Source organism: Saccoglossus kowalevskii, chromosome 5 (genome assembly GCF_978046115.1).
Source record: "Saccoglossus kowalevskii chromosome 5, keSacKowa6.1, whole genome shotgun sequence".
NCBI classification, from domain to species: domain Eukaryota; kingdom Metazoa; phylum Hemichordata; class Enteropneusta; family Harrimaniidae; genus Saccoglossus; species Saccoglossus kowalevskii.
Window position 1 is genome coordinate 40,071,246 of NC_140645.1, and position 18,347 is coordinate 40,089,592.

Here is an 18,347-nt window from a genome sequence, read left to right on the forward strand (position 1 = left end):
TGAACAATTTGCCAGATTTAAACAAAACTTGGCATACAACATCCGCTCAATAAGATGATTATGTGTTCATGAAAATATTTCCCATGATTCAAGTGGTTTTGGTGGCCATGTTGAATTTATCACAAAAATGAAAAAACCTCAAAAAATTATCTTCTTAAAAACTGCTTGCTTGTTTGAAAAGCAATTCAGCATATAGTATCTCTGTTGAAAGCTCTACAAAGTTACTGAAGCAGATTTTTGAAAAATGGCTTCCTTTGTCAGCCATCTTGGATTTAGTAAAAGAGAAAAAGTTCTATAACTCATGAACTATTTGCCAGACTGATACAAAATTTGGTATGTGGAATTCTTGCATTAAGTTTAACATATTCCTGTGAAATCAAATCCATATATTGTGTAGTTTGTCTGCCATCTTGCATTTAGTTAAAACAACAAAGCTTCCTAAAACTATTGTTACGACATATAGCATGTAGTGAGTTGATCATGTTCGTGAATTTAATGTCAACTAGAAATGCCCTACAGCATATGAATGAAATACTATTTATACGATATTTTGCATATTTTATCCTTATATATTTATAACGTCTCGAATGTACTTTTAATGATGATGATATGAAAATAACGAAAATAATCATTTTTATTAACCAAAAGTATCACAGAATAAGGACTGTCATTCCCAGTGGATATATAGATATATTTGCAAACATGTTAGTCAACAGTATATTATTCATTAAGTGTGCCTGAACCTAATGTTATGAAAACCATTGTATATAGAGAAGGGAGATTGAAAATAAATATGGCACAATATGTGGGAAACCGATTAGATGGATATGGTTATGTGGTTCGTCAAATATGCACAATTATAATATCCTGAATAGTTTTTAGTATGCATATGCATCTATTGGCATAATTGTGTCATGCATTCATTGTGTTTGTCAAGCCAGGGTACAGTACTATAAGAAACATTTGCTTCGGAGATTCCTTAACATATAACTGAGTAAATCACTTAGTTTTGTTATTTCAATAATGAGTCATTTATTTTGCAACATCAATAACAATATGTACAAAAACTATTACATGTGGTTTAGGGTATATATAATACAGTCATCTAAATAAGCAAATGACATTATATATCAGTAAAGAAGCTCATTAGCTAAGTTCGTAATGTGAAACAAAAAGAAACTGGTTTTCAAAATCTAATGGAACATTAAAATTATAGTGAAATCATGTATATTCAACAACACTAGAATATATCTACAGTTACATGATTATAAAATCAATACAATGCAGATGATGCGGTATTCATTGTCTTTCTTAGATAACTATGTCTATCATGTCAGATTTCATGTTTTTAACGTTCTGATGTATACATACGCACAAATAATTTTTTTACTGACACTATAATAGACGCTCCTAGTACTTCACTAACTATATAATATATGGTTACATATTCAGAATATATATGGCAAATATGAGTGCACAAATTCAGAGAACGCATGCTCGGATTTCTTCTGTGAAAATATGTTTAACATAACATTGAGAAACAACAAGGCTACAGGATTAAAAATGAATCTTTACATTTCGTTGCTTTGAAGACATTGTTCTAACCATATTAAAGTTTCATTTATTTTACCTATATATATTGTGTATTTCTGATAATAATTCGGCTAAAAGAAATAAGGACTAATTTACATCCCAGAAAAACGATAACTAAAGTACTCAAAATAGTTTAGGGGACACTGAAATAGCCTGATTCAAACATGATTTCTTTTTTTCCAGTTACAACTACAATAAATCAGATCAAAATGCATGTTATGATAGCACATTCCACAGGAATGAAAATTATAAAAAATGAATGTATTATAATTGGTGATACAACAATGTACAACACATACACGATAATATGAACAGTTTATCCATCACACGACAGTAAATTCTATGAATAGTTAATTGGGTTCATATTAAATGAATACCAAATTGATCCAATTAGAAAGTTTTGTCCAGTATTCTTGTCGTTGGCCCCCGTCCGTCTAGGAAGATGATGGGTTGCACTGTGGTGGCTGTAGAGCTCAATCCTTGAGTGACAGTCCCCGCAGAATAAAACTGAGTTGTCGAGTGAGCTGGTAGATGCTTCACTCCTCAGTCACTTCTATCACTGTCTTCCGTGTCTGTCCTCCTCCACGCCCTGGATGCCCATGCTGACTGCTTGTCTCCATGCTGAGCAGTCATCGGCTGTTATCTCCCATGACTGTCTGTCTATGTGAGTAGCCTTGGGGTCTCTTTTACAAAACCAAAGGCGTGGCCGACCAACTGGGCATGCTCCTTCTTCTAGTTGACCGTACAGCAAGTTCTTTGAAAGACGTCCCTTGTCCATACGAGCATTTATCTGCATCAAGGGACAGGTTCTGAGAGATGTTTGAGCCCAAGTATCTCAAGTTGTCGACCACAGCCAACTGCGAAACATCGATTTGAATGGAGGGTGGTATTTGAGGGTCCTTTTCCATTACCTCTGTCTTTTTAATGCTGATTGTGAGCGCGAACCCTTTGCAGGCTTTAGAAACGCGATCCATAAGTTGTTGAAGACTGTCGTGGGCGTGACTCGCAAGAGCAGCATCATCAGCAAACAAAATTTCTCTGAGAGGAACACATGTGATCTTGGACTTAGCCCGGAGCCGAGACCAGTTGAAGAGTTTTCCATCGTGCCTGGTGTGGATGTTGACATTGTCAGATGAAGAGTCAAAGGCATAGTACAGAAGGAGAAAGAAGAAGATCCTGAAGAGTCTGGAGCGAGCATGCATCCTTGCTTAACACCGCTGCAAATGTCGAATGGTTCAGATGAATCCTCGTCGAAGCTGACAGTGCCTTTCATGTCTGTATGGAAAGACTTGATGAGGCTTAGAAGCTTTGGTGGGCAGCCTATGCACTGAAGAAGACTGAATAAGCCACAGCGACTTACCAGGTTGAAGGTTGGTAAGGTCAACAAAAGCCAAGTATAAAGGTTGTCGCTTTTCACTGCACTTTTCCTGGAGTTGTCTCCCAGAAAAGGTCATGTCTATGGTGGAGGAACCTGAACTAAAACCACATTGTGATTCTGGATATACTCGTTCTGCAAGGGAACCAGTATTGACATGTGGCTCGGTTTACCATTCTAAACTTCTACAGCATATATTCGTTGTCCAGCAGGCTTATATGTTATATGGAGAGGGGAGACATTAATCAACTTGTATCATAATGCTGTCATCACATTAAGTGATTATACTATTCTACTGTGGTATCGATGAAGTATTCATCAGTCTGTATGAAATGATATTTCGATCACATCATCCATGAGATCATTGACTTGGTTTGGTCATTCACTTTGGTATGATTTATGTTCCAAAGGCGCTGAATTTGACATTGATGGCCATAGTTTGGCTGTTAAAACCTGTGACAAGATGGTATCACTCTCATCTAAAGTTGTTGCAAATGGGTGGCTTAACCTTAGTCATTTCTGTACTGTTGAAAAGTTTTGAAAAATATAGGTGTCACAGTTATTATTAGTCCACTTCCATGCTCAAATTATTAATGACGAGGTGTCATGCTTATAGAATGTGTGACAACATAACATGCATTTCGAGCAGGTTTATGATAAACTTTTCAATTTCATTGCTATATTAAATTTTCCTATATTGGAACCCAAACCAAACATGTAAGGTTGTGTGAATATAACAGTTACATAACATTAAACAATATATAATTTCAGAAGCTAGTGTTTCCTAGATTGTTTTGAGTAGTATAGATAAATTATATTTGTATTGGGAGGGGGGCACTTGATGGATACTGTGTGAATAATTGAAATTATAAATGATGTTTTAAAGTAAAGTTGCAATTACGTTACTGCTTTCCTGAAATTATTAGACCTCACAATATAGATTATATATTCAAAGTCGTTAATTACATTATATATCTTGCATAACGACCTATACTAAGCACGTTTAAACAATGACATCATGGTGGGCAACATCATTACATTGATCAGCAAAACAATTTAACATAAAATGGATACAATAAATAAATGTCACGTAACTGCAACTATCTCCTCTGTTAAAAAAAACATTCAAAATTATTTTTTGTTATAAAAAATAAGTTAGCGAAATATCCATGTCAGTAAGTGCCCCCTCCCAATCCTATAATGAGTGAAGTGGAGTGGGGTGGGTGGGCGTGTCCCTTAGTTTTACTTTCACGCCCTGTAATGCTATTCGCGCAGTAAACATAGGGAGAGAATCTGAATATCTAAATACATTGGAATATTTTTCCCTATAATAGACTCATCACTTAAGTGTAATTCTAGCATTCCAGTTGTAGCAATGTTGACATCCATATGAAGGTAGGAAATTGGAATTTCAATAATAATAAGTCCAGGTTGAGTGTACCAAAATATTGATACTTTCAGAACTGAATATTCACAGCATCATGGAACCCATAATATGTTTGTATAACTTCAACATTAAGAATGTCAGCGTTTTTAATGTATACATGGTCAATCAACGTTCCACTTTCTGTAGTTGGTAAGGCTACACATTGTTTGAATCCTTGCTTTTCCAAAATGTTCTGCACACTGGAAGACACAAGTATATTTTCGTTGAAATCACCAATAATAATGTTACTTGCAGATATTTTACTCATTTCACTAACCAGACACAATAGGTTTTCTCTAAACACATCAGCTTTATATGACCGCGGTCTATATATAACAGCTACTGACACACATAAGTCTTTCACATAAAAAGCTAAGTACTCCAAATTAGACACATGTAGCTTGAGGAATTCAGTACTTTTATGAATGCTAGAATAAACTGCTACACCTCCATGTGCCTGTTGTTTCAAATCTGATGTTATCTCATTAGATGTATCATAAGATAATGACCGTGGTTTGTGATGAAAATCAAAATCTTTTAATTCTAATTCACTATATAGTTGCCCATCCAGTAGCCAGGTTTCTGTCAAACACATAAAATCAACATTAACAAGTCTTTTATCGCATTTGATGTCTTCAAAATGAGATAATAATCCTTCAACATTGTATAGCAAGATAGTACATTGGCAAACCCTGTCTGACACTGATTTTGACGTCAAGTATTTTGGCATGCTTAATAGAGCTGATTCAATCTTTTCATTGCAATACATACTCGATTCCTTGAAATCTTGAATAATAAGGCCATCTAATGACTTAACTCTACTCAAGGCTACATAAGCTTGCCCTGGAGAAAATATTTTATTCAATGATACTACAGCTTTCTCTACTGTTAATCCTTGTACTTTGTGTATAGTGCATGCATAAGCTAGCTTTAATGGATATTGTCTTCTAATGCCTCCACCATTGTTTACTCTGTCCTCTGATGGTTTTATAGGTGTGCTATTTGGTGATAATACAGAGAAGCTTCCAGATTTACTGCGTAGTTTAGTACCAACCTTCACATTATCAAACACTACATATATACAGGATGGAAATATGTTATTGTCTTCAAAAGAAATATGTGCAATTTTGCCAAAAACACCATTTACTAGACCATCAGATACATCAATGTTTTTAATTAACATCACACGAGCATTTATAGCCAAAGTAACCGTCTTTGCCAAGTTTGTATTGTAGACTTTGACATAGTTCCTCTCTCTCTGTTCTAGTTTTTTAGTTTTAGTATTTCTAGAAAAGTCTTGAGCATTAATACATATGGGGTTTGAACATGTTAAATGAAGCATGTTTATATTACATAGATCCACATCTTTATTTGTTGCAAATATATGCATACCATTGTACTCTTCACCAGTTTCACACAGACGAAACATGTTCACAACATTTGCTGGTAATTCATCAGATTTTCTTCGTGTTCTGACGCTATTTAATGCCTCAGCAAACTGTTGATCTTGCTGCCTTACTACATCTGTTAATTCAGCAATGGCGAAATAATCATTCCACAGATCCATACCTTCGCTACTAACATATAAAGCTTTTCCTTTTACAGGTGGTAATTGATAAAAATCGCCTACAGCAATCACAGAAACATTTCCAAATGGTGAATAGTCACCAGTCTGTTTGATTTGCCTTAATCTCCCATGTATATAACAAAGCAACTTCTTGTCAACCATTGAAATTTCATCAATAATAAGAATCTGCAGACTACTTAGTTTGGAACGAATGGTGGTTAATGTATCTTGTCCTAGTGGTTGATATGGCAATTTGGCATCAACTGCTATTGAGAAAGTACTATGGACAGTGGTTGCATTTATGTTGAACGCAGCTACACCGGTCGGTGCTGTCAACAGAACAGAAATATCATCTGGATTTGGTAGAATACGAGCAAGAATTCTTGAAGCCTCATAATACACAGCTTTGATAACATGAGATTTTCCTGTTCCTGCTCCTCCACTTAAGAACATGTGAAATGGTGCAACATTCTTGCCATTAGCTTTATCTAAACACCATTGTCGAACAGTGTAGAATATATCACGCTGTTTATCATTAAGTGATCTCATCAATATTTTAGCCTCATCTTTGGACATTCCACACTGACTATATACTTCTTTACAAACGTCTTTTTTATCTTTGTGCAACAAGTCTGGAATTGAATCTTCACTTTCTGATTCATTAGATACCGAATTCGTACTAACTGATTCTAAACATTCTAATCTTTCCTTCTCGGACTCTGGGTGAATTTGTGCCCATGCATCTTCTAAAAGAGGGCATGACTCAAGCATTTGCTCAGCTGCATCAATAACATCAACATCTTTCTCAAACATTGCTTTATTTCTGTCAACTATAGATTTAACTCTTTCAGGCCAATTGTTCTTGTATTTCACAGCACCAGTTTGATAAAACTCTTCAAATGAATGGAATTGTTTAGGTTTCAACTGGCATTCAGCCCTGTATGGTAGAAAAAGTTGCAATATACTTTGATAATGCTTCTCTGGTTGCTTAGTTACTGAAAATCTTGCATATCTAACAACTGCAGGATCAGTTCTTGTTCTCTTTTGCATAAAACCTAGACCATTATTAAGTTTAATAACTTTATTGTTATCAATATTTCTTTTTCTTTCTACCTCTGATGTAGGTACAATTCTGTATTCAGAAGCAAAACTTGCAAGACACATGGTATTAATTTCATTTGGTCTATTCTTATAACGATCAAGCATACTTGTCATCCAAATGTTTTCATTGTTGAGATCTCCGCCTTTACTCATGCTCTTTAAAATTGCTAGTGGAAGACTCATTTTAATTGGAGTATCGCCTGTAGGAATAAATTGTACTTTTCTTGAGCATTCTTTTAACCTTAAATTACAAACTCTGTATACAGCCTCCTGAGCACTCAACTCACGGTTGTGAAGATATACACCTCCAATTTTTTTCATTGCAAGTTTTGCATCCATATTCCCTTCTTTTGATGCTTCCCTCTGTGCATGATCTAACAACAATCCCATTTCTCGTTCTGCTTTTGAAATGTAGCTAATAATGTACACAACACAACTGTAGGCATCCACAATATATTGTATGTCCATATTTGCATTCCAGCATCTCAGAAGATCTTTGTTATATTGATTTACCCAAACATCAGAAGGTTGGCGTTTTAAAACTATGCTTGTTTTCTTTGTCAACACGCTAGACGCTTTCTCGAAGTTTTCTTGGGTTAATTCAATGTACGCAAACAAGGATGAAACAGATGTGAAGTTCTTTTCAGAATTGAGTAGTATATTCCAGATTTTTGTCAGAATTGCCATGGCTGTATCTTTAGTCATCTCATTTTTTTGGTCTGTTTCTTGATATTCTGATTCACTATCAACATAATTCTGTATGACATCATCAGTTTCAATTGTTTTCTCTTCTTTGTCATTAGATTTGTCTCCATCAGTTTGAACAATAAAGGTTTTTCCTGAAGGTGGGCGTGGGAAATTAAATCTACAAGTAGTACCAAGTTTTCTGCAAGTTTTTGAATGTCTTGTACTGTGTTTTTGTACACTATTCACAATCTCATTAAGTTCTTCATCTTGTTCCGGAGATGGCATTTCACAAGTGACATATTTGTCCACAAAAGCTGTTACTTCTTCATCATCATCTTTATCAATAATTGGTGCATCCTTTACCCAGAAAAGACAATGTGTATGAGGAGAACCACGTTGCTGAAATTCAACACGGTAAAAATAATCTACTATTTCGCCAATAGGTGCTGCAGGTGACATTATTACCTGTTTCAAAAAAGAGTGGAATCTGTGTTCAAACATTCGAGCTGCAGTTACAGGGTTGCTTCTTAATACAGAACATTTTTCAGACCAATCAAGCTCTTCAAAACTTCGTGTATCACCTTCTTCTCGAAGAATACATTCAATTATTTCAGGCCATCTCGTGTCAGCAGATGAAAATGAACAAAACCATGTAGGTATACCAAGCTGTCTTAACATTGCAAATAAATCTTTCTGTGCACTTTGCCAAAAAGGGGGTGTTCCACGGATGGGTTTCAAAAACTTGTATCCCTCATTGTGCTTAAGAATGTCAGTCAATGATTGTGAATTTGTTAAAGTTGCAGCTGTTACAGATTGACCACCTGCTTTACCAGAACCTTTGCGTAAGGCAATAGACACATTTGAGACAACTTGTTGTACTTCTGACAAATACTGAGCATAAAATATAAAATCTGTATTTTTTGCAAATCTACCATCTGCATTCATCAAACGAGTATGCAGATATCTTGACAATGTTATTTTTTCACTGCGTTTGTCATGAAATGTTGGTGATCCTTCAGGATACAATACAGGAAAAGACTTTGCTTCATTACCCTCATCCATTAACATTTTAACTGGACTATTTCCTTCAGCAGGGGCAATACAAGATATTTCATCAGAAGGTTGATCAAGAACTTCGGGTCCAACATCAACTGGTTGAAGACATGTATCTAAAAGTAATCCATCTTTTTCTTCTTCATTGTCCTCAAAATCTCTATTTTTTTCTTCAGAATGTTTTGAGGCACTATCTTCGCTATCTGGTGTTTCAATTTCTTCTTCAATTTTTGCTAAAGGATTAACCCAATCTTTGTTAAAACAAACATCACTATACCATTTATTGTTCTTCTGCAGATATACTAATGCATTTTTTATATGAGCCTCATTTACAAAGTGATACTGATAATGGCCCTTGTATGTTAGTTTCCGCTTCAGTTTTACTTTTATCATTTGGTCATCTGATTCACATCTTGGTAAAATGGATGTAGCTTTATCAATGCTAGAAGGGACACATACAACAGGTCCATGAACACCATTCTGTCCACCTTTTGGTAAAGCCAACATTTTCATAAAAGGTATGTGCAATGCCACCAAATGTTGTTCAAGGGAGTTTAAGCATTTTAATTCATCTGGAATAGGCTTCAGATTAAGATTGTTGGTAACTGCTTCACATGGAATTTTACCACTAAGGATTTTTCTTTGACAAGTAAAACAAATCCATAATTTACACTGTCCATTTTTCAAATATAAACATTCACTATCACTAGAACACACACTGCTACATTTGTGTAGATAATCTTCGGTAATACACTTATCTGCAATTAATGCAACATTTCCACCTTTTTTGGTGTACACCTCTTTTTTACAGTGAATAACTTGATTTCTGAAAAGTCGCCGATGGCATACTGCACAGACAAAATCTGGACCATTGGCAATTTCATTTCTAAACATAGCCAATACATTTCTAAAATATTGTTTCTTATTTGATTCTATTAATCTCTTGGTGGTTATTCTATTTAAAAGATCTTTTCTATGCTGTTCATTCTTTTTATATGTTGTAGTACTCCTTTCCTTCACAGCTTCTCTGTGCGACGGATTATATTTATATTTAGCAATGCTTCTAGATTTCACAGAATCCCTGTGTAATTCATCTTCTTTATATTTAGTAATGCTTCTAGTTTTTATAGACTCCCTGTGCATTTCGTCATATTTATATTTTGTAGTGCTTCTTGTCTTCACAGCTTCCCTGTGAGACTTATTATTCGCATAATGTTGAATCATGTTCTTTTTTTTTCTTTGGCAAAAACTGTTATCATTGTAATATCGCTTTTGCTCTTTCTCTAGTTTACGTTTTTTAGCCACATGTTGCCCAGTTTGTTTAGCACTTCGTTTTCTTTGAACATATTCTTTCAAACATTTAAGGTAGGCACGTCTGCCCTGAGATTTTGTAATTTTTGGTTGTTTAGTTAAAGTGTTTGGTGCATCATCTGACTCTATATTGCTATCATTTTTAAATAATTTCATTGTTGCTCCAATATTAGTTTCTGTGCTTTCTAAACGTCTTTTTTTCGTTCCAATTTTTGACACCCTGTCTTGTTCTATAATGTTGCTCTGGGAGCAGTCACACAACACATCACCAGCATGCTTGACACATTCAACCACTTCATAATGTATTTCCATAGCGTGTTTTAAGTATATTGCTTTTCCATTATTGGATACACTCTTGTTAAGCTGATAGTTGGAATATTTAATCCATTTACCTCGGCTAAATGTGCAAATATCTGTTCTTAATAGATCAGCAGCTCCAAGTATTTCAACTTCTGTTGCCCATGTTTGAGCATATTGCATACCTGATGCTATAATGTAATCATCAACAGACACATGGCCTGGTCTTAAAAAGGGGTAAAACACAGGGTTATTCTTCTTTAGATGATTTACAATGGCAAATCTGATTCGCATGTGGTTATCCTCACTTCCAGATAGTACATATGACAAAGCCCGGAAAAAACAATTACCATCCCCTTGGATAGATTTGGTTTTACATGGTTCACCCATTTCAAAAGTTTCAGTATGAAACCCAAATCTTTCTCTTTCATTTTGTAAACTAAGTTCAGTGCACAATCTTTGACGCATCTCAGAGGACAAGGGTTGATATAAAAAAGGTGTATGATCTGATTCAACTAACTCCACTTCATTATCTGACTGAGTTTCAGTGTCAATAACATGACACTTTTCAGCATTAACATTTATACCCGTAACTTCAAACTGTTCATTTTCATGCACATGCATGGATACAGCAAGATCACAACAATGTTTATACACCATCTCAATACTACTGAACTGGATTGCTATGCTTAATCCATCAGGTGCTACCATGCCTTTGGAATTTCTTGAATGTGAATCAAAGATCCAATAAAATCCATCATTCTTGATCACAGCAAATGCTGCTCCACCAAATATGACAAAGCATGAATTATATTCAGTTAATGATATATCAAGAGCATTGTCAAATGGTGTAAGAAATGTGTTCTCATCATCACTTTCACCAATAATACCAAATAATGAGTCACCAACACTCAAAGTAAACTGGGTGTCAAATAAATCAACTGTTTGTGGTAATTCTGTCACTAATAACAGTTCTGAATTAACAGTTGTAGACTGTTGTAAAAAGCCATACAATTCATTACCAGTTTGCAGTATTATATCCAAATCTTCCGAATCCCATGAATCTACACATTTGATTTGACTGAATATCATAGAAACTAAGCTATTTGCAACACACTGTTTTCCACTGTTATCTAGAAATTGATGATGACCTTGATGAAAGCTTCCTTGTACTGAAGTTTTTAGCATGAACTTATTACCTGTTGTCTGATCATTAACATTTCCAACTGAATCATTTAACAAATGAAATTGCTCTAATGAGAAACTCTCTGCAACATTATTTGTTTCTTCATCATGTACTTTATTAAAAATACTTCCAGCACTAATTTGCGACTCGTTCTGATCCCGAAAGATAATACTTACAGATTCATTCTGATCCCGAAGGACAATACTTTCTGATTCATTCTGATCCCGAAGGACAATACTTTCTGATTCATTCTGATCCCGAAGGACAATACTTTCTGATTCATTATGATCCCAAAGGACAGTATTGCTATGATCCCGAAGGACAGTATTGCTATGATCCCGAAGGACATTATTGCTATGATCCCGAAGGACAGTATTGCTATGATCCCGAAGGACAGTATTGCTATGATCCCGAAGGACAGTATTGCTATGATCCCGAAGGACAGTACTTTCTGATTCATTATGATCCCGAAGGACAATACTTTCTGATTTATTATGATCCCGAAGGACAGTATCGCTTTGATCCCGAAGGACAGTATCGCTTTGATCCCGAAGGACAATATCGCTTTGATCCCGAAGGACATTGGTTGGTGGGTTTCTACCCAAGGCCAACCTCTTCTTCAGAGCTTCACCTCTCTTCCATCCTTTCTTTCGAGGCATCTGAAAGATACAATTGTCAAAATACGAGTGATTTATTTAATATATTTGCTAAATTGAGCACTGTTTTTACCTACAAGAGATAGGTACATTGTTATTAAAATACAGATGCTACCTGTGTTAATTTCATTAGCAATACTGCTAATTTGCAAGCAAAACAGTGAGATAAATTGCAAACTTGCATTGTGAGTTTTTTCCTTCACAGTTAAATACCACACAGCTGTCTTGAATTGGATCATCACACAAATGCATGTACATAGGTCTGATGTCTGTGTTTATGATTTTTGAAGTTTATACAGTTGTTAATAAAGAGCTAAACATACACTCATATCTACCCCTAAACATGTTCAAACATGATCTAAGTGTTTGTGTGAATGAGATCTGGTTGTAAAAAATGGTTGATTTCAAAAATATGCTACCTAAAAATTGTGGACATACAGCTTTCTTGAATTAGAACACTATAGAACTTTATTTACTGCTTAGAATGTCTATTGAATTACTAAACTAAAAACCTGATTGGTCCAGATATGTATGCATAGGCTAGAAAAATTGACACATATATATATATATCAATTCCCCAGTTGAGTGACAAAATGATCTACATATAGCACTAACTCCCACAAATCATGTGAACTTTGATATATTTACCATAATGCTGACATGTAGTAATAATGTGTATAAGTATCAATACATACTGAGCAGTATATAAGCATATATCCAGAATTCACACTTCATTATTAACGGCTAAAAAAATGTGCACATGTTTGATACATAATTTTTAACCAAATTATAAAACTATATAAGGTATAGATCATAACAAATTCAACTTTCATGCCTAGACATATCTTACCTTTCAATATACAGGAATAGATTGTTATAGACTGCAAGTGAAATATAGAGAACTGTTAAATTATGCAACATAGTGAATTTACAATTATTATAGTAATGTGACGGTCAACACAGCAATTATTGGTATTAATACAGATAAATGGCAAACCTACACAGGAAAGTGTAACAAACAACTCTTTAATAAACATAATAAAAAATATTCACTGAATCTCTATTCACTAAACTATTCACTCTTCGCTACAAATTATTTAAAAAATTGTTCGCCCTGTTAATTGATTCAGGTTGATTTCAGGAAACATGAAATAGCAAATCATTACAACCAATGATTATTGACAAGGGGTCATTAACTTGACCAGTGGCTGAAACCGCAACATGCAGTTAGTACTATAGGTCAAAGGTCACAATACAAAATAAAACAAGTCATTGTCAATGACACGTCCCCGTTCCGTTCATATTTGAGTGACATATACATTCAAAGCAGCAACAATATGGATGTTGAACTGCATTCAGTAAAACAAAATAGCCACCAGTCAGCCAATTTTAACACAATCCAAACAAAAATTTTAAGTAAATTTGCCCACGCATGACTAAGACTCAGTTCCGGTATGGTGAAAATGTGCAATTTTTGACCTTAAAAGGACTAGCCCAAATGCACAGGCATATGTATGATGTGAAGTTTGAACTTGATCTGTCCAGGCATGTCCAAAATATGGATCGAAAACTAAATTCTTTAAAACAAAATGGCCGCCAGTTGGCCATTTTGAACTTGATCCGAAGAAAAATTGGTATGCATCAAGCTTATATTATGTTTAATATATGCACTAAATCTGAACAAAATCCATCCATGCATGACTGAGATCCGGTTCCGGAATTGTGAAAATACGTGATTTTGATGCATTTTCTGCCTTAAAATGGCCATCATTCAGCTATTGTTAAGCGGATCATGAAACAAATGCACATATCTATTTGTGACATGATTTACCATGTGTGTGTGAAGTTTGAACTTGATCAATCCAGACATGTCTCGGATACGGATCCAGAACTGAAATCTTTAAAACAAAATGGCCGCCAGTCGGCCATTTCGAACTTGATCCGAAAAAAAAATGACGTGCATCAACGTCCTATTATGTTTAATGTATGTACCAAATTTGAACAAAATCTGTCCATGCATAACTGAGATCCGGGTCCGGAATGGTGAAAATGTGCGATTTCAATGCATTTTCAGCCTTAAAGCAGCCGCCATTTGGCTATCGTTAATGAGATCATGAAACAAATGCATATACATATTTGTGACATAATGTACCTTGTGTGTGTGTGAAGTTTGAACTCGATCAATCCAGGCATGTCTCAGATACGGATCCAGAACTGAATTCTTTAAAACAAAATGGCCGCCAGTCGGCCATTTCAAGCCCGATCCCCCCCCCAAAAATGACGTGCATCAAGCTCCTATTATGTTTAATGTATGTAACAAATTTGAACAAAATCCGTCCATGCATAACTGAGATCCGGGTCCGGAATGGTGAAAATGTGCGATTTTGATGCATTTTCGGCCTTAAAATGGCCGCTATTCGGCTATCTTTAATCGGATCATGAAAAAAATGCATGTGCATATGTCCCATATAATGTGTGATGTATGAGTGAAGTTTGAACTTAATCGACCCATGCATGTTCGAGATACAGGTGATCACAGACGCACGGACGCACACAGGGCAAAACATAATTCCCCGTTTTCGGACTACGTCCGAACGGGGACTTACAAGCAGCCTGTCAGCTGAGATAGCCCCGATGTTAGCTGTTCAAAATTAGATATCATCATGAATTGAACAAATCTCAGATAGGTATACCTGAGGTACCTATATGTATGGTATCCAAGCAATAGGCTCAAAATCAACCATTAGATAGTCAAGTACACACAAGACGATTGAAATATCAATGCAACATACCCACAAATAACAAAAATAGCAATTAAGGACCAGCAAGAAAATTTGGTAAAAAACACATGTGCAAAGAACCGGATGACTCCAGGTTTTGAAATTGTTAACACAAACATTGGGGTAACCCTGAATCTCTGGCCCCCGGCCAATGGGTCCCCGGCCAAATTGAATTGGCCCCCTGGCCAATGAGCCATTTACATGTTTTTCTCACATATTTTTATATATTTAACACCACTAGCCAATCTCTGGCTCAGGCCAAATTGAATGGCATACATATAAAATATGTTTTTTGAAATTCAGTCCCTCATCCCCTTGGCTTTTATCGCCAATTTTTTTCGTCCCCAGAGTGATTTACCTCATCAATTTTGTTTCACGAGCGTCTCTAATAAATAATCTATCTAACCGCTGGACTGAATTAATGATATTATCAAAAAATCATAGAAGATTTGGCGAAAATCGGTCGTTTTTGACATCAACATATTTTTGCTCAGAAACGCAATGGCGATAAGACTCATTTTCAAGGACGCAGGTAGTTTAGATCGGAATGTTTCCTTTGTTTTGGTTTCGTTGTGAGTCTAAAGACATAACAATGTTATTTTTAGAGAATATAGAATATGTTCTGTTTCAATACAGGATTTTGATATGCCAATCGGGCAATTTTAACAATTTCCTACTATTTCCAAAAATTGGCAATGGTACTAGCACAGAATGGACTTCCTGTTCTGCGCGTCTTTGATTGTAGCAATGTTCACGCCACTGTACGAAAATATGCACACTCGCGAATTTGACAACATTCACTTGAGCGTTTTAATATGGTGGAGGAATATAAGAAAATAGATGGAAATACCATTTACATCACTCATGCCGATTGATGATTCAATTGCTGGCTGGGATAGATGTATTTAGTGTTTATTTCTATGCTATATGTCTACACTTGCGATTCTCAATTTCGATGTGTAAAATTATATTTTTAGGTTTCTTCTTTTAGTATTCTCACATTTACTTGGTCATATTTTGTATATACCAGTCAGACACTGACAACAAGTAAGTAAATGGGCCTGAACTCGAGGTCCCAGAGAAAGCGTCAACGTACAACATTAATGAACTAAATTTACATTACAATCTCATGCTTACATTACAATCTGATTTATGCTGGAGAACAAAGCATACAAGTACTGTGTACAATATACTGCAAAGTGGAAATAATATATTTATTTAACCGTTGATTTTTGTACAAAACTCCAAGAACACAAAACAAACAATCTACAACAAAAAACAAAAACAAAACTGCCAAGTATAAAAAAATACAAAATAAATGTAAGTAAACACAATTTTTGTAAACAAAATTGCAGTTTGCGGCCTCTATGGACAAGTTCACAACCTCTAATATTGCAAAACTGTTAGTTGTGAACTGAACATTGAATCTTATTAGGATTTCCACATACAGTTACACAGAACGAAAAAAAATTCAATAAGACAAGGAAAAATATTGCTTTTTTGTCAAGGCTATATACTAAATTCTCTTATCCTGAGGGTATTTTTGAGGGTGTACAAGTAATATGCATTAAAATTATCAACAAATGTAATCATAGTACAATTGTAAAGTAAACAAAATTATCTAGTGATTTTGGATTTGTTGGAAAAGTGGCCGAAAGGCTGTGACATTGTCTATTTGGTGATGAGAACTGCCAAGCCAGTTTTACAAGATATTGAACAAAAATTTTCGTAAACATTACCGACCAAAACTCCAAGAACACAAAACAAACAATCTACAACAAAAAACAAAAAAAAAACTGCCAAGTATAAAAAAATACAAAATAAATGTAAGTAAACACACTTTTTGTAAACAAAATTGCAGTTTGCGGCTTCTATGGACAAGTTCACAACCTCTAATATTGCAAAACTGTTAGTTGTGAACTGAACATTGAATCTTATTAGGATTTCCACATACAGTTACACAGAACGAAAAAAAATTCAATAAGACAAGGAAAAATATTGCTTTTTTGTCAAGGCTATATACTAAATTCTCTTATCCTGAGGGTATTTTTGAGGGTGTACAAGTAATATGCATTAAAATTATCAACAAATGTAATCATAGTACAATTGTAAAGTAAACAAAATTATCTAGTGATTTTGGATTTGTTGGAAAAGTGGCCGAAAGGCTGTGACATTGTCTATTTGGTGATGAGAACTGCCAAGCCAGTTTTACCAAATATTGAACAAAAATTTTCGTAAACATTACCGACCACGAAAGACGCCCATCGCGAAATGTCTCTATATTACTGTCGAGTCATGGTAACTTGTCGGCCAATTCACTTCCGCGTTTTACGTACATTGGCTAGTGGCGTTAAATATATAAAAATATGTGAGAAAAACATGTAAATTAATAACTCATTGGCCAGGGGTCGGGCCAGAGATTCGGGTTACCTCATACATTGCTAGTTTTGGGAATTGAGGTTTGACCTTTCTAAATAATCGACACTATAAAATAGCGACATTGTTCAATTATTTCACCCATTAGAGCTGTAAAATAATGTCTTTGTTTGTTTGTGCCGCTCAAATGACACGTCTGTGACTTTCTAAATTTCCAAATTTATTAGACATGTGCAATGCTTTCAGAAGTTGAACACGATGCACGCACTTCCGGTCGACATGACTGGGCGACGCCATGATTGTTTTACACGATAAATGACTAGAAAATGCACAAAATCTATCATATTTAATATCTTAAACCGAAAACTGGACCTGAGAATGCGACTACTAGACCTTTACATTTCGGATACGTTCACTTATAGTAACATATATTGTCATATATTATCAATATTCAACATTTGAATCTCCGATCATAAAATAAACATGTACTCACCAAAACGAAAGCGCAGCATATAAACTTCGACCGTCTGGTGGCGCTATATAGTTTTCACAGTCACGGCCTGAGAAACGGGTCGTTGTCCAAGTCCAACATTCTTAGTTATACCATGGAACTATAAACCAGTTTCATGGTTATACTAGTAATTACTAGTGCAATAACATTTACGAAATCAGATCACACCTAGTTTTTTTCAGATTGATTTGTGGAAATGTTATGCCTTTATTTTAATCGTGTTCAAATGCAAAAATGTGCATATTTTGTACACGAATTAAAGTTATATATACTTGTAGAGGCTGTAAATATAAACGATGTTTTATCGAGTACATGACATGATTTATGTACGGTTTATACTAAGACTATACATGTGTTGTAATTTGATCAAAATTAAAGTACGCGTCTGTCACTGCTAGACCGTCGTTTTTTTTGGTAACTGTTATGAT

At 35.1% G+C, this 18,347-nt stretch overlaps 1 protein-coding gene and 1 long non-coding RNA gene across 2 annotated transcripts; both read right to left on the reverse strand.

The window, feature by feature from the left end:
* Positions 1 to 4,425: 4,425 nt before the first annotated feature.
* On the reverse strand, positions 4,426 to 11,598 carry LOC146746133 (uncharacterized). Its single transcript, XM_085499003.1, has one exon. It carries the CDS (start codon positions 11,596 to 11,598, stop codon positions 4,426 to 4,428), a length of 7,173 nt encoding a protein of 2,390 aa, XP_085355129.1.
* Positions 11,599 to 11,686: 88 nt separating this feature from the next.
* LOC146746134 (uncharacterized) lies at positions 11,687 to 17,924 on the reverse strand. The gene is made up of 3 exons (XR_014929587.1): positions 17,902 to 17,924; positions 13,103 to 13,133; positions 11,687 to 12,255 (listed from the first exon to the last, which is right to left on the reverse strand). It is a non-coding gene; the product is annotated as an uncharacterized LOC146746134 (long non-coding RNA).
* Between the last annotated feature and the right edge of the window lie 423 nt (positions 17,925 to 18,347).